Source organism: Echinops telfairi, unplaced genomic scaffold (assembly GCF_000313985.2).
Source record: "Echinops telfairi isolate 266 unplaced genomic scaffold, ASM31398v2 ScPeMD7_1;HRSCAF=3_0, whole genome shotgun sequence".
NCBI lineage: Eukaryota > Metazoa > Chordata > Mammalia > Afrosoricida > Tenrecidae > Echinops > Echinops telfairi.
The window spans coordinates 86,346,691-86,372,036 of NW_022103896.1; the positions used below are offsets into that span (position 1 = coordinate 86,346,691).

Sequence of the window (25,346 nt, forward strand, 5' to 3'; positions counted from 1 at the left end):
ATCAGATCAGACCAGAGCATGCTATATATAAGAGCCAGAAACACAGGAAATCAAGGATAGATAAATCCCACAAGGAGAGTAGAGATACAAGGAGGATTAGGGGAGGGTGGGGGGAGAAAGGTGGCACCGATCACAAGGATCAATCTAGAACCCCCTCCCAGGGGGACATATAATGGTAAAGTGGGTGAAGGGTGATGGAGGACAATGTAAGACATGGAAATAATAATCTATAACTTATCAAGGATTCATGAGGGAGGTCTGGCTGGGGAGGGAGGGAGAAGAAATGGGGAGCTGATATCAGGGGTTCAAGTGGGAAGAGAATGTTTTGACAATTATAATGGCAGCATATGTGTAACTGTGCTTAACACACTGGAGGAATGTATACATTGTGATAAGAGATGTAAAAGCCCCCAATAAAAGTATTTTTTTTAAAAATACAAGCTCTCCCACCTATTCTACTGATGAGTTTCCATATCCAAATAAGGAGATCTTTGTACAACCCACCTAGAAATCACAGGAACTTTCCACTGCCTTCTGTTTCATGTCATTTCATTTTCTGAATCTTAATTAATTTTAGTAAAAATGAAATTGAGAAAAAGATGATTTCTTTTTATGAGCAGGCTCTTATATAAATAGAGTTCTAAATGCAGAGAAACCCGCTGAACCAATGCAATGTTCCTAAGTCTGTGTCCAATTTGGAGTAGCACTATCCTCACCTGTGCAGAGGGTGCGATGAAGACTGGGAACCAAAGTAGGAAGAACAGTGTTTTTCCACTAAAACAGGAGCAGCCACACTTCAGCCACTCACATTTACAAGAGATTTTCTGGTAATTTTTGCTCTGTCAGATGAAAGTGCTCTCTGCTACATGAAGATTAAAATTGCAGACCTTTGCCATGTGCGAGGGAAAATTACTTTAAAACTATATTCAGACAGAGATGGTATCTAAAAGTTAGTGTCCTGGTGAAAAGAGCTGAATATGATACTATTATCTAATGAATACATGTAGGAGGAGGCTTCAAAGACTTTGTTGGGCAATCCCATTATCTTTTCAGTTAATTATTCCACAAATGTGTTGAAGCTTCCGTGTATAACAGAATAAAACATTTCCTGGCCCTGCATCATCTCACAATCAGTTCCATGTTTGAGGCCATTTTTACAGCCTCTGTGTGTATAAGGCTCATTAACAAACGTCTTCATTTTGGCTGATGCTCTGCTTTACCAAGCATGATGGCCTTCTCTCGAAAATCTCTCCCGATAGCATGTCCAAAGTAAATGGATGAAGTCCTGGTCTCAGTGGAGCACTTCTTCCAATGCAGGTTAATTCATTCTTCTGGAAATGCATGGCACATTCAACACTCTCCTGAAGTCTTCCTGATGTCTTGTCCAGGTTTCACATGTATATGAGGTGACAGAAAGCACTGTGGATTGTGTCACAGGCACCTTAATCCTCAAAGTGATGTGCTTGTTTTTAAGATTTAAAGAGGTATTTTTCTGTGTCTTTGCTCAATGTTAAACATCATTTGATCTTTTGATGCTGCACCCATGAGCATTAATTTTGAATCTAAGGAAAATAAGATTCTGAATAACTTTAATGTTTTCTCTGTCTATAATGGTGCTACTTATTGTTCAACTATGAGATTTTTTTTGGGGGGGTGTTCTTTATATTGGGGTATAATTCATACTGATGGCAATAGTCTTTTATCTTCACCATTTTAATTTTTGTAAAAAAGTCTCTTTAACATGGCTTGAAAAACATCATTTCCAAGTCACATCTAATTTCATACAAAGACTCCATGAGATGTCTCAACAGTAATCATTGTTATTTGCAGACACTATAACAACTCTTTAACCAAGCATCAAAATTATGGAAATCAATAGTATATATAAAGTGTTTTCCAAAAAACTGCTGCCTTACCTTGGACACAGGCATTGCACATTGATTATTTCACATTATTCTACTTCTCCCCTAGCGACTAAAATAATGACTTTAGTTTGTTTATTGAAAGATGTAGTCGATGTCCTTCTGTGCTCAATTCATCCAGATCTTGCACTTCTCTGATAAGAAACTGCTTTCTTAGTTTACTGTACATTGAAGGAACAGAATAAAAAAAAGTTTCTAAAAACTGAGAAAATCATTGCTTCAAATTTCCTCAGAGAAATATTTAATTTACTTTGAAAATGTTTCCACCTATACGTTTTAGAACCTTGAATTTTTGAAAATGCTTGTCTACTCAATACATTGTGAAAAAATAGGAGAAAAAGAGGTATGCTCCCTTTTCTTTGCCTTTTTTCAGGTTTATTTCACTCAAAAGGTGGATGAATAACCAAACATCCACTTTTCCTTTCCCCTTTAAAATAAAGGAAAATGGTTTCTTCACCCACGTTTAAGTCATTCAATCTGAACTACACAAAATAAATGTGATAGAAGAAAGACAGTCATTGTCAACTTTAAAAGACATCTGGAATTAATTATATATGTGACAAACCATAAAGTAGGAGTATTTCACAAAGATAAAAGTTGAATTTAGTTCTCATTCAGCTATCAATCATTTTTATCTAAGTCACCAGAAATGAACTGAAAACGGGGTAGTATTAAAATAATAGACTTAGTTGGGAGGCATGATGGCATCCAGATTACACACGTGTCCCATCGCCCTACTATGGTGACATAGAAAAAAACTAGTGAACTATATACAGATGATAATTTTGGAACTCATGAGTACCTAATGAGAGGATAAAAATTTGAATTAAAGGCTGATTGAAAAGGGAGAGAGAACAAAAGCAGCGAACGAGGTCAGAGACAGCAGGAACCTCGGCTGTCTGTGGCCATTTTGAGATGCATAAGCAACACACACGTGAGAAGAAGCTTCTTTATGGGCTCGCTACTGGACCATAGATACAGTCTGGGCAGCTCCTGGCTGTAGCACGGTGAGAAGAATACAGGCAGTAGCTGTGAGAACAGAGTGTAGCCAAGCAGGCAAAATACCAGTGGCAAGTGACCGCTGAGCAAGGAGCATGCTAATAAAGGTGGGGAAAACAACACATTAGTAGACAATCCTAGCCATATGAATTGAGAGCCCACGTGAAAAAAAAAAAAAGATCTATGGGGTGGAGTGGAGACGTTAGACTTTGCCTCACCCTTCATTGAGTCTGGACATATACACAAAAAATCCAAACTCACTGCCATCGAGTCCTGCCAATTCAAAGGTAGCCCACCAGACCTGGTATTGTAGTGGTTATGCAATGGGCTGATAACCTCGAGATCAGCAGTTTGAAACCACCAGCCAGCTCCAAGGGGGAAAGCAAGGATTTCTACTCCCATAAAGAGTTGTAGTTTTGGAAATTCACAGTTACAGCTCTACCTTGTCCTACAGGTTTGGTATGAGTCTGGGCATAGCAAAAGAAGAGACTGAAAAAGTCAAAAATAAATTTTTGAAAAATAAAAGCCCTAGCTAAGATGGCTTTATTGGTGGAGAATACTAAACATTCAGAAATGACCTGACACCAATGCTACTCAAACTATTCTGCACCATTGAAAGGATGGAATTATTCCTAATTCATTTCATAGAGTAAGTAAAACCATGGCAGCAAAGCCACCTACAGGCACCACTAAAAGAGAACATTACAGACTTAAATGTAGGCACAAGTATCCTCAACAAATTTCTGAACAGTAGAATCCAGTAAGCATAGAAAAAAGAATATACAACATTATCAAATGGAATTCATACCAGATATAAATTCATAAATAAAACAAAGTGAAAGAACCACAGGGTCATATCAGTTGATGCAGGAAAGGCATTTGACTAAACCCAACATCGATTCTTAATAAAAATTTCATAGGAATAGAAGGGAAATTACTCAACATAATTAAGGGCACATACAGAAAATTAACAACTAACATTATTCTCAAAAGAGAGACTGAAAACATTTCCCCTGCAAACAGAAACTAAGCAAGGATACCATGCCTATGCCTTATTGTATTAGAAACCCTTGCCAGAGGACTAAGGCAAGAAACGGAAGTGAAAGCAATCCAAATTGGTAAGAAGTAAATGTACCTCTATTTGTGAATGATACAATCCTAGGCATAGAAAACCCAAAAGACTCATCAAGAAAATTACTGAAGCTAATTGAAAGATTCAGCAAACTGGCATGGTCCAAAACTAACATTTAGACATTAGTGGGATTACTTTACACAATGAAGTAAGTAAGATGAAATCTCACCATCCTTGCATCTAAAGAACATTCTGGTTGGACTCCTTCCAAGACAGATCTGATTAGGTTGTTTGTGTTTCGGGCAGTCCTTGGTACTTTGAATATTCTTCGCTAACACCGTAGTTCAAATGCATCAACTTTTCTTTGGTCTTCTTTATTCAGTGCTCAACTTGAAGTTGTTTCTTCTGATGTTGAGTTGTGCCCCATTAGCAAATGAAGGTCCCTAAGGTTTCAGTCCCACAGGGCTCGGTCCCACCGAGTTGTGAACGTGTATCGTTGACGTGGACAACTCTACGTTAAGAAGGCAGATCCTGCTCAATCCTATTCAAGTGGATTCTGACTGGAGGGGCCATCCTCTGGCACTATCTCTGATAATGTGCTGCTTTCGTTCGTTAGGCCTTCAGCATCCATCAAGGATTTGTCTCTATGGATAAAGGTTTCCAGCGGCTACTTCCTCCTAAGTCAGTGGTTCTCAACCTCCCTAATGCCACGACCCTTTAATACAGTTCCTTATGTTGTGGTGACCCCCAACCATAAAATTACTTTCGTTGTAGTTTTGCTACTGTTATGAATCATAATGTAAATATCTGATATGCAGGATGGATTTTCATTCCTACAGATTGAACATAATTGAAGCATGGTGATTAATCAGAAAACAATATGTAAGTATATATTGTGAAATATTTATTTATTTAATTTTTTTTGGTATTACAGTGAATGTCCTTTAATTTTATGTTGTGCAATTAACATACTTTGTTGTAATTTTACTTATGTAGAAAACTTTCCTTTAGATTTCAAAATGTACATTACAAAATGACCAATGAATTCCACTTCACAGATAGAAATAAGATGATCTCACGTTCCAAAGGAAAGACACTTGTGCTCCAACAGCATTATTCCACATCCTCTATGGGTCTAAGCCACACTGCTCAAGACATGTTGGTGATGGTGTCTTCTTCCATCTCCTCTTCACCACTATCAGTGGGTCCTTTTGCTTTTTAGGAATGATGTTCTTGATGCCATCCCACAGCTCATCAGGTTCTGTCACTGGAGTTGAATGCAGCAAATCTGTTCCTGATCGACGCTCTCTGCCGGGTGTCTGACCAGACTGCAGCAGCCCCTTCAGCCGCTCCACTTCAGCCAGAGTGGATGCATTTGCTATAGCATTCTTAATGGCTTCTACATCCCCCGGAGATGGCCCACCTTTTTTTCCATCAGTTGGCAAACCAGCACCTGGATTAAAAGTTTTGCTTCTCCTGGCAATATCCTTTGCAAGTTGTGCACCCCGTTTGCCCTGGAACATTTTCTCTGCTTCCTGACGCTCTTTTAGTTTCACTTTCTGGAAGTCCAGTACTCTGACTTGTGGAACTTTATAAATTACATATAGTCTGTAATGCTTCTTATTTGTTACAGGATTTCTTAAAATACTTAGATAAGTCAATGATTTGAGAGATGCCAAAGGGTCGAGATCACCCAGTTCCACAAGACTGTTGTTAGTAAGGATGAGTTCTGTCAAACAGGGTAGAGACTGATCAAGTCCCTCAAGTGTACGGCATATTCTGTTGTTGTTCACCAATCATGTTTTCAGTCTTCTCAACAGAGGGAAACCATCTAGTTTCCTGATTTCATTGTCAGAAAAATCAATAGCATCACACTGGTCTAAGGCAGCACCTAGATTTTCAATGACAGGAATTTTAGAACCTCGAAGGTCCAGCCCCCTGTCCCTTCAGCTTTGTGAATGGGCTTCTGGCAGTGCACATGGGGTGTCAGGTAGATTTGGAAAGTATGATGAAATTTCATCTGCAAGCATGTGCAAATGTTCTTTCACAGAAATTATCATCATCATCCTTTTGTCTGGTTCAATGTCATGTTCCTCCAAGAAAGCAGATAAGGTGAGCAACATGTAAATTTTATTTTCACCCAACTTTTTTTTTTGGTTTTTTTTTTGCCAAAGCTGAAGTTTCATTTGGAATGATCGGATCTTTTCAGACACATCAAAGAATGTTGCATTTGGTCCTTACTGTGATAAATTTAACTCATTCAAGATGGCAAAAAAGTCAACCAAGTAAACTATTTTCTGTAGTTCACTTTGTCACTAAAAAGCCATTCAAACTACAGTCTTGCTTTCTGATTAAAAAACGTTTTGAGTTCATCACGAATCTCAAAAACATGTTTTAAAACTTTTCCTCTGGACAACCATCTCACTTCAGTGTGAAATAGCAGAGCATTATTCAGCACATCCAACTCATTGCACAGTTGGGAAAACAGTCGACTGTTGACAGTGCTCACATTTACAAAATTGACAGACTTTATGATGGTTTTCATTACTTCCCGCAACTCTTGTGGAAGCACCTTCTTTACTAATATTTGCCAATGAATCATACAGTGAGTTCTGATGACTTTTGGTGACTCATTCAGTACCAAACATTGAAATCCAGATTGACATCCTAGCATAGCTGGAGCACCATCTGTGCAAACACCACAAACCTTTTCTCAAGAGATCTTATGCTCTTTCAGAGATGAACCAGCTGTGTCAAATACATCATCTGCAGTAGTTGTCATTTCGAGAGGTTTTCAAAAAAGAAACTCATCTTTAAAGTCGCCATCATTAATATGCCTCATGTAAATCAGTAACTGTGATCAGTTTGCAACTTCTGTAGATTTATCAAGCTGGATGCTAAATATTGGAAGTGGAGCAGATTTAATTCCTGGATTACCTGATCAAGGATATCAGCAGACATGTCATCTATTCTTCTGCGGACAGTGTCCTTAGATAAGGAAATTGCACTCAATTTCGTAACAAATCCGTCTCCATTCTTAACTCTAACAATGTCTTTGGCCACTGGCAACAGTAAATGCTCAGCAATGGTGTATGGTTTCATAGCTCTGGCAATTCTGAGAGCCACCATATGTGAAGTTTCAATGGCTGCTATGTTTTGTTTGTGGTACTTGCCACCAATGTCAAGTCTGGCTTTCTTGAGTCCATCAGCTTTGCTTCTAAAATAGTTGGTATCCTTGCCGGCAAAGCTCAGATATTTGCTATCAAAATGGTGTTTCAGTTTGTTCAGCTTCATAGATTTGGCTGATAGAACTTCACAAGAAATAACACATTGCAGTTTCTCAATTCCTGCTGTAATTATGGAGGTAAAACCATACTGTAAAAAACCCTCACTATATTTTCTTTTCTTAATGTTCTTCTCTAAACGATCCATTATCATGGGATGGTTTGCTAGTGAAAATAATATACAATAATTGCTTTAATAATATAAAAGATTATACATGGCATAGTTCAGTCAGTACAGTTCATTAAAATTTCCTATGATTTGCCATTCTGTTTATTTTTTACATACCTGTTACTGTCACAAGGGGGCAGTATTCACATCAACCACAGCTGAATATAATAGGACCAATAAGCATCCAGATTAAGTTGCCATGGTACAGATCTACAAATATATTTTTTGCAGTAGTTGATGATTTTACAGTACATGATTTTACATTTATCCAGCAATTATACTTTATGAAGTGTCATTTTTACCTCCAATACTGCTGCTTTCAACACCTTAACTGCTTTTAACAGAGTAGCTGCTTTCAACACAGCAGCTGCTTTCTACCCAGTAGCTGCTCTCTACACATGCGTGACTGGTCCGCATAAGTACATTATGGTGCCAACATTGTCACAAACAGCTGTATTTGTATGGGATGTATGTGATGGGATTGGCACAATGATGTCATCACGCAGGGTATTCATATGTGGGCATATCTGCCTGGAGATGGATAGAGGAGTGGTGTCTCTGTTTCTAAGACCATTGGAAATATGTGTTTTCCAATGGTCTTAGGCAACCCCTGTGAAAGGGTCGTTCGACCCCCAGAGGGATTGCTACCAACGGGTTGAGAACCACTGTCCTAAGTGGATAGCCAATTCCTTCTTCATATTCAGTCTTTATTGGGAAGCTCCACTAAGACGTGTTCAAGTTAGGAAAACCTGCTGGCATTTCAAATACCAGTAATATAGGTTCCATCACCACAGCAGCACGTCAACCACCACTGTATGACAAACCGACAATCAGTGGTAGTCAAGTTTCCAGTGAGAGCAAACACTCTACAATGCTCTTCTTAACTGGGCTGGATCCGTTTATTATCATAGTGTTATTTCCATAAGCACTGATACCAGCTTTAGTAATCATCGCAGATTCCGATGAAACTAGAATATGCCAGCAACACAAACAAACAAAAAACAAGTTTGCTGTTCTTGAGTCCATTCTCATTCAGGTGATCCCGGATGGTCAAATAGAGCTGATCTAAAGGGGTTCCAAGGCTCTGCTCTATAGGGAAGTAGCTTTCTGCTTCTTTGTTCCAAAGAATGCCTGAGGGAGGGGCTTGAGCTGCTGCTCTGTAGATTAGCATGTGAGTGCCTAACACTGTGCCATCTGGACTCTTTAGAATATACCTACATATATATTTCTAAGTCTAGCTGAAGTAATTGAACACATTATAGTAATCATTATTTCAAATATATACTATGCCTGGAATAGTACAGAATAACTATTATATTTATTTGGGGATTCAAATGACCATTTAAACATATATTAAAGTTGAGGTATTATTTCAGCTCAAATTTGTAAATGCATGTTATTATTTAAGCTAAATACGTTAATCTTATTTGAAAAAGTGATCTTTTTAATGTATACACTATTTATAACTACTGCATTGGCAAGGTCTCCTTTAATCCTCACAACCATCCTATGAAATCACATCAAAATGCCTACTGCCATTGAGTTGACTTTGACACCCGGCAACTGTGTTTTCTTGGCTTTAAACTTTATGGATACAGATCACTAGACTTTTCTTTTGTGGTTTAGCTGAATGGGTTTGAATTATTAACCTTTAGGCTTATAGACAAGTGTGAATTGTTTGTACCACCAAGGAACCTACCTATGGAACAAGTATCATTTTCAGATAAGAAGAGCATGAGTCAATGAAGCAATTATGGAGCTTTCCCATTGGCATTTGAACCCAGCTCTGACTACTTTGGCCTTTATCTCCCATTAGACACTCTCAGCACATGCCCACAGATGGTGAGATAGTAGTAGCAAGCTTTTATTGTTCTGTTCCCACTAGAAATTTCATAATTTGTTCATGACCCGCAAATAGCATTCTATTCTTTGGATTGTATCAGTCAGTTTTGGAGACCTGGAGACAGAGAGATTTCCAGAAAGATCTTGAAGAATGTATTTTGTTGCCTGAATAACAGGTAAGATGCCTATGGTAGTTTGTAAGATGGGAGAATAAAGCTGGTTTTAGCTGGTGAAGGCCGTTAGTGTGCCCTTTGCAGATGCAGGAAGATAACACAGAAAAATAACACAGAAAAATACTCGTAAGAGACTCTGGTTCTGGCGTCATTAAACCAGATGAAGGATTTATTGGGAGGATAATAGTCCTCTTTGTGGGCTCCTCAGGGACCTCAGCAACAGGGTTTGGGAGTTTTCTTCAAAAGTGTGACCAATATCACCCAGACTAGTCTCTGCATTCCAAGTTTTAATCTCTGTGAGAAAGAATCCAGTTGCCTAACGATGGAGTTGTGGCCAGGAGGGCCTGCCTATCTGCGGTTGACTCCTCTAGATTGGGACCCTTTCCCAATACTGGGAATTTGTTTTGAGTTACAGAGTTGCCCTTTGTGCTGTCTGCCATAGGCAAATGTTTCTATTTCTTTTCCTCTAGCTCCTTTGTAGTCTAGCACAGGTTTTGGAGTCTCCTACTAGAAATAAGAGGGCTGATATGAATGGCTATAAGTCATGTAAGACACGGAATGAGACCCATGGATGCTGTTCCTCTCTCTCATTTTCCAGTTTGATGATACTCCAGTCATTTGTACCATTCAAAGTCATGTGGGGATTTTCATATGTGAGTCACAGAGCCCATTATCTAAGAAAGTTAAGCAGTGCCTCCAGGCTGAATAGAGTTTTTATAATATTTCAGAAGACTGAAAACATTTCCTTTCTCTCCTTCAATAGAAGATTTTCTCTAAATGTGTTTTCATACCTCTGAGAACTCTCATTTGTTTGTGTACTAGGATTCATTGGGCAACACCTGTGCTATGCCTAGTATGGAGCTAAGTGCTGTCAATACAAAGAATATGAGGCAAGTCTGAACACAGAGACTTCATCGTCTAGTAGAAAGGATCAACACACAGGCTGATTGATGATGGCGACACAGAAGACAAAAAATGCTGATGGAAATGGTGGTTTGCGTTGCCCAATAGACCCTTTCCCCCATAAAACACCCGTAACTGGATATAAAGCAATCTTTTTGTCTGGAAATAGACCTAAGGACATACTACAAATTTTGAAACTTTATTCAAGAAAACGTACTAAATCTTAATAAAGATGACAAAAGTAATAGCATTCCATTCAAGGCCTGTTCCTGCATCCCAACTCACTGCGATTAAAGTAAATATGACCAAGAAGATGGGATTGCCTTTCCACTAGTCTTCAGTGTAAGGTTACACTTTCTTCCTGGGTGCGCCAAGCCACTCGCATTTCTTTCCCCATGTTGTATTACTTCTACTACAGAAAAGTATAGCCCAGGGGTCTGGGCCAAGTCCTCCTCCTAGCCTGCATTCATAGATCTACCCAAGATGCAAAAAAAATTGAAGATATTTGCTGTAATCATCCTCAACCCAACTTACTTGTATGTAAAGGTTTCATATCAAGAGATGATGGCTATAATCTCTATCCAGTATGCTACTTCTAGAGCAAGAATGATGCAGGGATTCTTCCCAGGGACGGGGAGAGGTAGGATTGGAGAGCAGAAATCTCATCGTTTAGAAAGACACATTGCCTGATGCTGCACAATCCCCACAGCTGTTGTGAAGTTTGAGCCCATTGTGGCAGCCACTCTGTCAATTCACCTCATCGAGGGTCTTCCCCTTTCTCACTGGCCCTCTACTTTGTCAAACATAATGTCCTTTTCCTGCAACTGGTCGCATTGGGAAACATGTTCACAGTATAGGAGACCCAAACTAACCATCCTCACTTGTAAGGAGCATTCTGGCTGGACTTCTGTCAACACAGATTTGGGTTGGGTTTTATTGTTGTTAATTCCTAGTACTTTTAATATCCTTTACTAGCTCCATAATTCAAATGCATCAATTCTTCTGTAGTCTTCCTTATTAATTGTCTATCTTTATTCATTTTCTACCATGGCTTGAATCAAGAGCCCCTTAGTCAACAAAGAGCTCATCCTCTTTCAGACTTTCAAGAGATGTTGTGTGGTTGATTTGCAGAAGGAAATATATCCTTTGATTTCTTGACCACTGCTTCCATGAGCAGTGATTGTGGATCCAAGTAAAATGAAACCCTTAACAATTTCCATATTTACCCCATTCATTGTGATGCTATTTATTGTTACAGTTGTGAGAATTTTTGTTTTCTCTATATTGAGGTGCGATTCATACTGAAATCAGCAATCTTTGATTTTCATGTGCAAGCAGCCAACGTTGTATCAGCTGCATATCACAGGTTGTTAATAAGCCTTCCTCCAATCGTGATACCACATTCTTCCTATACAATCCAGTTTCTTCTATTAACTGCTCAGCACACTGAATGAATAAGTATGGTGAAAAGATACAACCCTGCCATACACATTTCCCGGTTCTAAACCATGCAATATTCCTTTGGTCTGTTTGAATGGCTGCTTCTTGATCCATGTACAAGTTCCACATGAGCATGTTTAAGTGTTTTGGAATGCCTATTCTTGTCAATGTTAACCATAGGTGGTTATAAGCCACACAGGCAAATGCCTTTGCACAGTCAATAAAGCACAAGTAAACATGTTTCTAGTATTTATTTCTTTCAGCCAAGCTCCAACTGGGATCATCAGTGATAACCCTCATTCCATATCCTTTTCTAAATCTAGCATGAATTTCTGCAAGTTCCCTGTTGATGTAGCGCTGTAGCCATTCTTTAATCATCTTCAATAAAATGTACTTGTATGGGCTCATCCCAAATAATGGTATGATTGGATAGTCTATGCATTCTGTTAGGTCACCTTCCTTTGGGATGGGCTCAACTATGTGAATCTCTTCTAGTAATCTGGTCAAGCAGCTGTCTTCTAAATTTCTTGGCAAGGTCTAATGAGTGCTTCCAGTACTGCACCATCTTGTTGAAACATTTCGGTAGACAGACTGTCATTTCCTGGAGGCTTGTTTTTGACTAATATATTTAGTACAGCTTGGACTCCTTCCTTCAATACCACCAGTTCTTGATCATATGCTACCTCTTGAATATCAACCAAATGATAGTCAGTTGAATATCAATGAATTCTTATTGACACAGAGACTGTGTATTCCACCCCCTTCTTTTGATGATTCTCAGTATTCAATATCTTTCTCACAGAATCATACAATATATCGGTTAGAGGCTTGCTGTTTTTCTTCATTTCTTTCAGCTGGAGATATATTGAACATATCTACTAGGATGGCAATAATCAAAGACAGATAATAACAAATGTTGTTAATAATTGTAACCCTTATATATTGCTGTATAAAGATGTTGTATGGTGCAGCTACTATGGAAATTTTTTTTTAGGGGGTATAATCTTTTTTTTAAACATTTTATTAGGGGCTCATACAACTGTTATCACAATCCATACACACATCAATTCTGTAAAGCGCATTTGTACATCATTCTCAAAACATTTTCTCTCCACTTAAACCCCCGACATTAGGTCTTCATTTTTCCCCTCCCTCCCCGCTCGCCCCTCCCTCATGAGCACTTGATAGTTTATAAATTGGTATTTTGTCATATCTTGTCCTGTTCAACGTCTCCCTTCACCCACTTTTCGGTTGTCTGTCCCCCAGGGAGGAGGTCACATATACTTCCTTGTAATCGGTTCCCTCTTTCCTACCCATTCTCCCTTTACCCTCCCTGTTTCACCACTCACACCACTGGTCCTATAGGGCTCATCCGTCCTGGATTCCCTGTATTTTCAGTTCCTATCTGTACCAGTGTACATCCTCTGGTCTAGCCAGACTTGCAAGATTGAATTCGAGTCATGGTAGTGGGAGCAGGGAGGAAACATTTAGGAACTACAGTAAAGTTGTATTTTAGAAGCTCTCAAATTCTAGACATAAAGTTTCTATTTCACTCAAATTTTACTCTTAGAGATATGCTCATAATAATGGACATCATATATCCTCAGAAAAATCTGTACATGAATGTTCAGAGCAGCATTGCTAGTAAGAGTAAAATATCAAAAATACTCCCAAATTCATCACTTGACAAATGGATAAACAAATACAGTATATCCATACCAGGCCAAAAATGGTATCCACATACATACCAAAAGGGAAATATTTTGCCAGGTATTGGGATGGATAACAATACATATTCCAACATTGAAGAATCTTGAAAACATTATGCTAAGTGAAAGAAGCCAATCACCAAAGGTGATTTCATTTATATGAAAATTTCAGAATAGGCATATATATAAGTCACAAAGTCGATTAGTGACTATCCAGGGCTGAAAGAGGTTAGGGGAAAGGAAGCAACTATTAGGTGTGTGGTTTTCTTTGAGGGTGGTGAAAATGTTATGAAATTAGATCGTGATGGTTTTTCAATTTTGTAAAGATAATAGAATCCATTTAACTGTATATTTTAAGTGGACTTTTTTTTTTCATATGTGGATTATATTTCAATGACACTTTTCCCAAAAAAGAAGTCAAGTTATGCCAACACATGGTAAGTCAAGCGCTAAGACAAAATTATATGACTTAAAGCAAGGAAGCACTTTTTGCCAGAGGATAATGATCTTGTTTTGAATAATGATCAGGAGTTTGTAGGATGAAGGTAGAGGAGGTGTGGAGGGTGGGAAAGTTGTGAGCATTACATATCTAGTAAATGATAAATTGGGTACAAGTGTAGAATGGATATATGGAATCTGAATGCTAAGAATTGAAATTGGAAGAACAAACAAACCCAAAAAACTAGATCATGAGGAACCCGATGCCATGCTAACAAATTAGGACTTTACTCAGAAAGCACTGCTGAGTTGTTATAAAATGATAATAAAATAGAGAACCCTTGAACTATAAGTTTCTAATAACCAGTCTATCCCTCTCTTAAACACCAGTTACCATTATGTCAATGCCAACAGATTGCATCGCCCATTTGTATATTAGAATACATCTGAACTCCACGGGGTTTATGTGATTCTGAGCAATCATTTGAGCAGCAGCACCTACGTCATTCAAGACTACAGGCAGGTAGACATATTGAGAGGGACTTGAGTAGGGAGGGACAGGACACAGGGTCCTCAAGCAGACGCACACTGCAGACACCGAGGCCTCTTTCAAGACGGCATTCACACCAACTTTTCATACCTGCAGTCCAAACCAAAAATGCAATACTCTCATTTGATTATGACCATTACATGCAAACGTGAAGATTCAAGTAATAACGTCTCTGTTTTTAAATTTGGAGTTGACTAACCCCAAATAAAGAATCTAGAGGTAGTGAGTATCCGTCACCCAACACACTCCCGTCAGATAACGTCATCTGCCATCGTGCAGCCCATTAGTATGATTTCCAAATTACTCTAATGCATATACCAAAGCCGCAGATGGAAATTAATTAATTTGCTTTTCACACTTTAATCAGCGTAGTAAAATTTTTCAGATTCTTTCAAGTTTTTATGACTATGAAATGTGAGACCTTTATCTTTTATTTTTAAAATATAAAAAAATGTTCTAAAAAGATTCATTCTGAAACTAGGTAGACACAGATAACAAATTGAGTTGACCATGGAATTGAGCCTAATAGCCTGTCTGCAGTGATATGAAGGAAGAAGTGGATGACTCACCAAGGGGCTTCAGAAGCCAGATGGATGCTTTGATCCCTATTAACTGACTGTTTGTGGTGTTTCAAAAATAACGGAAGGGTGTAAAGTTCAACTGGCCATTAATTTATGATCATTTTAGTGGAACTAAAGCAGGTGGTAGAGAACATTGTCATTCCAACTGAATTAATGTAGCTTCTTCCCCTAATTACACTTTATCAAATCAATCATAATCACTACTGTGCACAAATTTATAAATGTCATTATACTTACTTTATAGATTAGGTGTAAGAAGTAATTTGTAGAAAGCTCACAACAGGACTAGGACTAAAACCTTGAACTACAAGTGTCTGAAAACCAGTCTATTCCATTCTTAAAATATAGTTATCATAAAGTCAGTCACAACATATGACAACTCTCTTGTGTGTTAGATTGGAACTGTCCTCCACAGGGTTTGAATGAGTGGTCTTTTGGATGTACATTGCCAGGTTTTTCTTTAAAGATGTCTCTGGGTGGGCTTGAACTATGTATCCACTTATTAGTCGCAGAGCTCTTTACTGTTTGTACCACCCAGAAACTAATTTTTATGGAGTGTCAATGTACCAAAATGCTAGGATGCCTGGCTTGGAATATTTCATCACGGGGATTCACATGGATATCCTTCAGAGGTCAACTCTTATGGAAGTGAGTCCTTCACATACCTCCTCCATTCATTCACCTAAGCAGTCCTCCCCTCCTTTATCAGTGCCACCATAAGCTCCTTGGAGAAATGTATCTGGTAATGCCGGCCATTTCCCCGTTTTGATTTGAGAGTATACTTCACAGATCTTTTTCTCAGGAGAAAATAACTGGCTCCACAAACACCTGCCTCCTGAGACCATGCTTCCCCCATGCTGTTCCACCCAATGACCGAACCTGGCAGGACTATGAGGACGTCTCCAACAAGTGACCTTGACTTAGGTGCTCCCGGACAGACTTAAACTAGCTGTCTTTCTTCCATTTATCTTTCACTTAGGGTTAGACCTGCATTGTGGCTTGAAGACCCTCCAGCCATCTCTCTCTACTTTTTCTCTCACAAGAGTTTCACCTAATGGATTTCTTTCTCTCTCTTTTGCTACAAAAGCATAAGACATTTATTAACTCCTTAGGATTTGTATTTTATTATTTATAATCCTTGGCTCACACCCACTGGTGTGCTACTTCAATGTGGACTTAGTTAATGCCTCACCTAGGTGGCTGCTTGTTTGAAGAAAAGTATTTAAGATCCTGGATGCTATTCTTTCTAGTAGCCAGGGACAATCTAGTTTCTTCACCAAGCTTTGCTAGAGCAGCCATATTTTTAGTGATCACTTCAGGAAGGGAAGTTTCCAGCATGGCCATGCCATAAGAACTCATTGTTCTTTGTCTGGGGCTAGAATTTAGTGTGAGCCTCAAATTAATTTACATATCCATGTTTTTTATATGTGTATGGTTTCCCTTAGAGACACCATTGTCATTTTAAGTTAGAGAACATTGCCAACCATCAAGGAGCCATTTCTTGAGTCTGAGATTGGCTCTTAGGAATTTCTCTGAATGGTGTCCATGTTTACTTCCTTCAGTGGAATTGATGTTGTCTCAACAACAGATAACAGTAGCATTCACAGATCAGAAATGCTATTTACTTTCAATAATATAACTCTTTTCTTTAAACGCATACAAACATACATACATATATTAATTTCTGTAAAAATAGACTTCAAAGTAAATAGCATAATGAACAGATACTACATAATGATGAAAAGAATAATAGACCAAAAAGACTTAACTGTGATAAACAAAAAAAAGCACCGAATGAAAGATCATCAAAATACATAAATCAAATCCTCATAAATTGAAGAGGCATACAGATAGCTTGGCAATAATAAGAGAGACTCCAATACACCCCTCTCAAGGGAAAAGACATCATCAGGAAAGAATCTCAATAAAGACACAAAACTCAACAACAGCCTCAACTTCCTCTACATGTACAGAACACTCCATCCAACAATAACAAAATACATGTTCTTCTCCAATACACATGGAACATTCTCAAGAAAAGACCACACATTGGCCATACAGCATGCCTTAACAAATGAGCCTTTTAAATGAGCTTCTACAACCTATTTTCACAGATCACAATGCTATAAAATTAGAAAACAACAATGGAAGTAACAGAAATCTAAAGATAAACACATGAATATTGAACAACATAGTGCTCAAAAGAAAAAAGACTAGGCAATAAAACAAAGTTTGGAATTTAGAGATTCCTTGAAATGAATGAGAATAATAACACAACATATCAAAACCTTTGGGGCACAGGCAAAGACGTCATCAGAGGTCAATTTGTAGCATCAATGCACACATGAAAAAAGAGAAGTCCTAAATTAACACCCTGACACAGCACCTTCAAAAACTGGAGTCATAGCAATAATATAAACCTTCCAACAACAGAGGAAAAGAAATCATAAGGATCATATCAGAAATAAACAAATGGAAAAATAATAGAAAAAATCAACAAGACAAAAAGTTGGTTCTTTGAAAAAATTGGCAACCTTGGCAGACAACTGGCAGTTAACAAAAGGAGGGGAAAAAGAAAGAAAAGTTACAGATACCTAGAATAAGAGATGGAAAGGGTGACATTCCAACAAACCCAAATGGAATTTAAAAAATAAATAAATAATGCGCTACTATGAAAAACTGTACTCCAGCAAATTGGGTAATCTAGAAGAAACAGACATACACCTAGAGATACATCATCCAGTCCAACTAACGCAGACAGATGTTGAAAATCTCAACAGACTCATAAAGAAATAGCAAACTGAGGTTGCTGAGAAAGTTTATTGAGAAACTTTCAACTAAAAAAAGCCTGAGAACACATGGCTTCACGGGGAAATTCTAACAAGATTCAGAGAAGATGTGTCACCAATTGCAGAATATAGAAAACTGCAGAATATAGAAAAAAGCAACAAACTCCCAAACTTATTCGATGAAGCAAGCATAACCCTGATGCCAAAACCAGGGAAAGGTCTCACAAAGCAGACAACAATATACCAGTATTCCTCATGAACTGAGATGCAAAAATCCTCAACAAAATTCTGGCCAATAAATCCAACAGCATATTTAAAAAATAACGTGATTAAGTGGGATTCATACAAAGGATGCAAGCATGGTCCAACTTTTGAAAAGCAATGAATGTAATTCACCACATAAATAAGGCAAAGATCAAAAACCATATGCATCAATAGATGCAGAAAAGGCACTTGACAATATCCAACAACCATTTCTGACAAAAACACTCCACAAAATAGGAATAGAAGTGAAATTCCTCAACATAATAAAGGTCATATATGAAAGACCAACAGCCAACATCATACTCTATGAAGAAAATTTAGAAAATATTCCCTGAAAATGAACATTAGATAGGGATGCCCCCTATCATCACTCTTATTCATCATCAGCCTGGAAGTCTTAGCCAGAACCATCAGACAAAACATATTCAAGGGAATACAAATAGACAAATAAGAAGTGAAAAACTCATTATTTGCATAAAACAGTACCACCCAAAATAACCACACATAAAAATAAGACACTTAGGAATAAACCTAACCCAAGGAACACAATGAAACGACTGAACACTATTAAAAGCAACCGAAAAATACCTAGATAAATGGAAGAATATCTTGTGTTCAAGGGTAGGCAGACTTAATATTGTGAAAATGTCAATACTGCATAAGGCAGTCAACATAATTCAATTCCAGTCCAAATCTCCAATACATTCTTTAAAGAAAACCATCATTGTGTGACCACCTTCCACACTTAAACGCTGAAGACAAATGTGTGCATAAGTAAGTGTGGTGAAGAAGGCTGATGGTGCCCGGCTATCGAGACCTATAGCATCTGGGGACTTCAAGGCTTGAAAGTAAACAAGCGGCCATCTAGCCCAGAAGCAACAAAGCCCACATGGAAGCAGCACACCAGCATGTGTGGTCATGAAGGGCCAAAGGGACCAGGCTTCAAACACCAAAGGCGGGGGGTGGGGGGTGGGGATCATATCCTCGTCGAGGGTGGCGCATGATGGAGACCCAATGCCCATCTCTAGACAACTGGACATACCTTGCAGAGGGGTAGTGGGGAGATGAGGCACTTAGGGTACAGTATAGCAACAATGAAACCCACAACCTTCCTCTAGTTCTTAAACGCTTCCTCTCCCCAACTACCAGGACCCCAATTCTGCCTTGCAGACCTGGTTAGACCAGATGATGCACAGCGGTAAAGATGGGAATTGGAAACGCAGGGAATCTAGAACAGATGAACCTCTCAGGACCAGGGGTGACAGTGGCGATACCAGGAGGGAGGGGGGGTGTAGAAAGGGGGAATTGATCACAGGGGGCTACATATAACCTCCTCTCTGGGGGACGGGCAGCAGAGGGGTGGGTGAAGGGAGACGCTGGGCAGTGTAATATAAGATACAATAATAATTTATAAATTATCAAGGGTGCATGGGGGAGAGGGGAGGAGGAAGGGAGGGGGAGGGGAAAAAAGGAAAATGAGCTGATTCCAGGAACCCAAGAGGAAAGCGAATTTTGGGAATAATGCGGGCAACAAATGTATAGATGTGCTTTACACAATTGATCTATGTATTGTGATGAATTGTATGAGCCCCAATAAATTGATAAAAAAAAAGAAATGGGAAAACTAATCACCAACTATTACCAACTTTATATGGAGAGGCAAGAGACCCAGGAAAAGAAAAGAACTTCTTAAAAAGAAGAACAAAATAGGAGGCACCTCACTACCTGAGCTGAAAACCTATTACATAGACACAGTAGTCAAAACAGTCTCATAGTGATACAATGATAGATTTTTCTAGATCCATGGCACAGAACAGAAAAACCGGATGTAATGCATCCACTTACAGGCAACTGATTTTCAATAAAATACCAGAAACTATCAAATGGAATAAAGACAGCCTTTTCTACAAATGGTGCTGGATACATTATATCTCCCAATGCAGAAAAATGAAAAGTTACCTATATCTCTCCCCATGCACAAGAATAAGTCAATATAGATTAAAGATTTAAATGTAAACCCCAGAGCATTCATGATCATCAATAAGAAAATTGGGGCAAAGGCCCTATTGTAAGGCATGCATAGGCTATGAAGCAAAATAAAGGAAGCCCACACAGTGAAACACAAACTAGATGACTGGTACCTCGTGTGATAGTTACATAATTTCATGTCAATTTGATAAATAAGTGTAAGGGTGGAATTTAACCAGTCAATCAGGTCACAGCCGGATGATGCCTCCCTGTGGGCAAAGCCTTCTGAGGAGGATTCTGGGCACTTCCTTTCTTTCTCCCTGGAGGCAGGTCACTCGGAGACTTGCTGAGACCCATTAAAGTCCCTCTCCCTGCTTCACCTTCCTCTTGAAAAGCACACTCAGAGAGCTGGAAGGGCAATGTGGGTACCAGTGCCAGCGCTGAGATGCCTCCACTGCCATTTGGTTCCATAGGATGTTGTGCCCAGCAGCCTGTGAATCTTCCTGCATTGTGCATCATTGCTTGTGATTGCATAAGTCTGAAGAGGGATGAATGGACTAGTCTTGGACTTATGGGATAATATGCAGTGTATGGACTTCATCAGGACCGGGCTGTGATGTTTTCTCAATATACAATTGCTCTTTGATATAAAGGTCTCTCTTACCCATATATGAATGTCTCTGGGTTTCTGTAGTCAACCCAACCTAGCACACCTACTAAAATTAAATCACGTACGCACAACAAAAGACGTCATCAAGAGAAAAACAAGAGACCACAGATTAGGAAAAACGTTTACCAATGACACAGTGGACAAGGATCTAATTATCAGAATCGATAGAATTCTACAACACTTCAGTAAAAGAGTAACAAATGACACAACAAATAAGTGGGCAAAAAACATCAACAGATAGCTCACCAAGAATGGCACTCAAATGGCTAAAAAACACACCCAAAATATGCTCTTGACCACTAGCCATCCAGGAGATGCAAATTAAAACTATAATGAGATACCACCTTATACCCACAGTGATAACCCAATTCAAAAACAAGATGAAACAACAAATGCTGGAGAAGATGTGGAGAAACTGGAATGCATATTCACTGTTGGTGGACTTGGAAACAGATAGGACCACTATGGAAAGCAATGTGGCACTCCTTAAAGCAACTTGAAATGGAAATCCCATAAAATCCAGCAATGCCACTATTGGACATATACCCAAAGAAATAAGAGACAGATCGGGAACAGATGTATGCTCGCCAATGTTTATTGCAGCACAGTTCACAACTATCAAGAAGCTAGAAACAGCCCATGTGCACAACAGTAAAAATGAATACAGCAACTGTGGTATATACACCAATGGTCAGCTACACATCCCTGAGACACAGCGAAGAAAGCATGAAACGCCTCGTGACATGGAAAATCTGGGAAACCATTATGCTGAGTGAAGCTAGTCAATCACAAAAGGACCAATTTAGTACGAGTCCACTACTATGAAGATAAACACCAAGATGTAGGCAAGCTTCTGCTCTCAAGGCATGTAAACTTTTAATCCAGTTTCCAAAACAAAGAGGTAGAGAGCCTGCCTGGCATCCATAGGTAGAGAGCCTGCCTGGCATCCATGAACCACACATCAGCTCCTTTATATGTACATCTTAAAAACCATTTCAACAAAGGAGACTTAACCTCAGCTAGCCAATCCTATAGGGAGGGGATAAAGGAGACTAGTCATTTGTTTCTAGTGAGCATTGCGATAGGGTCACACCAAATCAATAGACGTTTCTACAAAAATGATAAGGAATCTTATTTGAAAGTCAAATCAAGATTCAGGGAGTGAACACCTAGATTTTGGAAGACGTGTTTTTTTTCTGTTAGTAAGAAAATGGGGAGTAGCAATTTCCGATTGTAAATGTATATGTTACCAGATAGGGCATTCATTAATTTTACCTTTTGGCTGATTCAGTAAATGAATTGGAAAAAAATATTTATTAATAATTATATAGGACCCAAGGGGAGACTAAGGCAGATATTATGTCCCTAATTAGAAATATTTGACCTAGGTTCTAGCCAGCCCTTGGTGATCCAGTTTGTGTGCTATAAACTAATGTGACTTTAGACTCTGTCCTTTAAAGGACACAACATCCTTCATAGGTCACACCAGAAAGTAACTCCATGAAATGAAGTGGGCTTTGCCTCTAACTTACCTATAACCCTTGGACTTAAGGCTGAAACTCCCAAGTAGGAGAAGAAATAGATGACTGCTTCTCTAAGGGTACAGAAGGGGCGGTGTTGGACTTTGGTTTGGATCCCTGGCTTTCAGGGTATCCAATGAAAGGAGAGCCAGTACGACAATATACTTACTATTTTAAAGCCTTCCTGCTTTTACTCTGACATGTATCAATCTGATAGACATGGTTCTGCCCTTGTGAATAAATGTTAATGGAAATTTTGCCATATCACCAACCCCTATTGTCAATGTAAATGGTGCTCAATCATTTGAGAGTTTTATCTTTACAACTCAACAATTCATGGAATCCGGAGCTGTTCTATACTTTACATAACTTCCTTTGAACAACAGTGAGTTAAACTCTATGCCATTGGCTAAATTAATGACACTACCAATACAATTGCGTAATATCCCAGGGGGGTGTTTGAGAATGGTCTCTGATGTAGAATGATCGTGAGGGCTCTAAAGTGAACCGGAAACATACATAAGTCATAGAGACATGAGTGGATTTCAGGCTATTACTGGATTCTAGCCCCAAACTAGGAAAGGTTGGTTCTTATGGCATGGCCCCGCTTGATGCTTGCCTTCATGAAGAGATCACTGAAGATATAAATGTGGTGAGGAAACAAGAGGATGCCTGGGTGGCTATCAGAAAGAACAGTGTCTGGGGGTCTTAAAAGCTTATATTTAAACAAGCAGCCTTCTAAGTGAGCCATTAACTATATCCACATAGAAAAAGCACACCAGCCTGTTTGATCCAAGGATTGTAAATAATAAATTGCAAATCTAAAGGAGGGGATCATATCAGGGCTTAAATTGTGAACACCCAATTTGCAGAAAGCAATGTAACCCAAAATCCATTTGCAAGATTAAGCATCTGATGAATTCCCTCTGACCATAGTTGAGAGATGTGAATTGCTTTGCTTTCAGGCAGTGAAAAATCATAAACTTGATCTTGGCAGATGTAGTTAGGTTAAAAGATGATACCTGATCATTTGACTTATTTTTAATTTGTTCTAGTTTTTAATACTCCCTGCCTTTTCCTCAAATGGAGTTTTTTCCTCTGGCTTATTATTATTTTTATTTCTGTTCGTGTGTGTGTGTGTGTGTGTGTGTGTGTCTGTCTGTCTGTCTGTCTGTCTGTCTGTTTTTCAGTATGTGAACACTGGGATGGATGAAGCTATAAAAACAGTAACTGGATTAAGGGCTTACTGGCGGGCACAGGGTAGAGGGTTGGAGAGAAATGGGGACATAACAATGAATAAAAAGGGAAGAAAATGTTCTACAATTGATTGTAGGAATGCTTGTACAAAATTTTTAATATGACAGAACTATGGAAGTGTGTGATAGGTGAATCATATGTTAAAAAAACTAAATTTTTTATAAAGAAAGGAAAGACTATGGACTGTCAAAGGACTATCTTGGAAGAAGTACAGAGAATGCTCTATAAGTAAGGATGACCAGACTTCACATACTTCGAGCATATTATCAGGAGAGACTGGGACTGCAGACCATGCTGGGGAAAGTAGAGAGACAACGAAAAAGAGAAAGATGCTCTACAAGGTGGGCTGACACAGTGGCTGTAACAATGAGTTCAAACATAAGAACAATGGTGAAGATGCAAAGGACTAGGTCGTGTATTCTTCTGTTGTGCATGGTGTTACTATGAGTTGGAATTGACTCAATGCCTTCTAACATATTCCAGACCATATTAGAAAGATTTTGTATAAGTTACAGGATAGGGTATCAATAATTTTACCTTTGGCTGCTTCAATAAATGCATAGTTCAACAAGAAAAAACTATCATTATATTCGAATATAAGATCTGGAGGTTTTGTTCATCTGCTAATATATTGCATCTTGACTTGATCTGTTTTATATATTTCAATAATCCTACTGTAATTTGTGGTAGTTACAGAGTTTATTGTTCATCATGCACTCTCATCTATATATTTTTAAAACCTTTAATGTTCAACAGATGTTATTGTTTTTTGAGCACAATAAAGTATCCAGTTGAATGAGATGCTTAGTGGATAAAGGAAATGGGATTCCTTAAGGATTCTGAGCAGAAGCCTTGATTGAAAATATGAGAGTGGCTTCATTATTATATTTTCCATGGACATATCAGTCTTTTAAATTCAGTTGTCATGCTGAGCTACAATGATCAGTCTGTTCTAAGCTGGCAAAAACCTCATTAGTGGGCAGGGCAATCTTTTCACATCCAGAAGAGGAAAACAAAGACCACTTATTTTGAGAATATTCCCCCTACTGATAGAATTGATTGTATCTCTACCCTCTAATTCTGTCACTTTATTCAAGGAAAGTACAGGATATTAATTAACTGAAATCAATCCTTTATTTTCTGCATTGAGAAAATGTTAGAACTTTTCAGTATTTGAAATGTTTTCTTATCTAACTTAATTCAAGAAGTGTTCTGTCTTAACAAACAAGTTTACTACTAAGTCCTTGTGGCTAATCTTCTGCCTCTAGGCTGACTAATAAATTGCACAGGGCAGATGGATGCATCCAATCTATCTGTCCAATAGCCCATCTTCGTGACTTCTAGGACTGCAGAATTGGCAGAATCCTGTGGTAGCTAATTCTAATGTTTAATCACATTGCTGTTGTTGTTGTGAGATGCCATCAAGTTGGTTCAGACTCATAACAACTCTATGAACAACAGGATAAAACACTACCAGATCCTTCACTATTCCCACAATTATTGCTGCCACTGGGTCAACCCATCTTTTCAAGATTCTTCGTCTTTTTCTGCTGACCCTCCACTTTATCAAGCATGATGTCTGTGGCAGTTACATCATCTCCTATCAACTTGGGCAAAGAGGTGGAGTCTAGCCTGTCATTTACGTCATAACCAATGAGGCTTCTGGGTGGACATGGCCTTCTACAGAGGATTCTGATAACTCTTGTCTTCCTCCCTGGAGGTGGGACACATTCTCTTACTGTAACACATTCCTGTTGACAAGCTCATGGAGCTACACTGATGGAGCCAGAATCCTA

General features: G+C 38.7%; 1 protein-coding gene across 1 annotated transcript in view; it reads right to left on the bottom strand.

Moving 5' to 3' along the window:
* Positions 1-5,120: 5,120 nt before the first annotated feature.
* LOC101647160 (U2 small nuclear ribonucleoprotein A'-like) overlaps positions 5,121-25,346 on the bottom strand; it is a 49,527-nt gene continuing 29,301 nt past the window's right edge. The window contains 1 exon segment of the mRNA XM_045293390.1: positions 5,121-5,937. Within this exon segment, the coding sequence (XP_045149325.1) occupies positions 5,121-5,937 (817 nt within the window).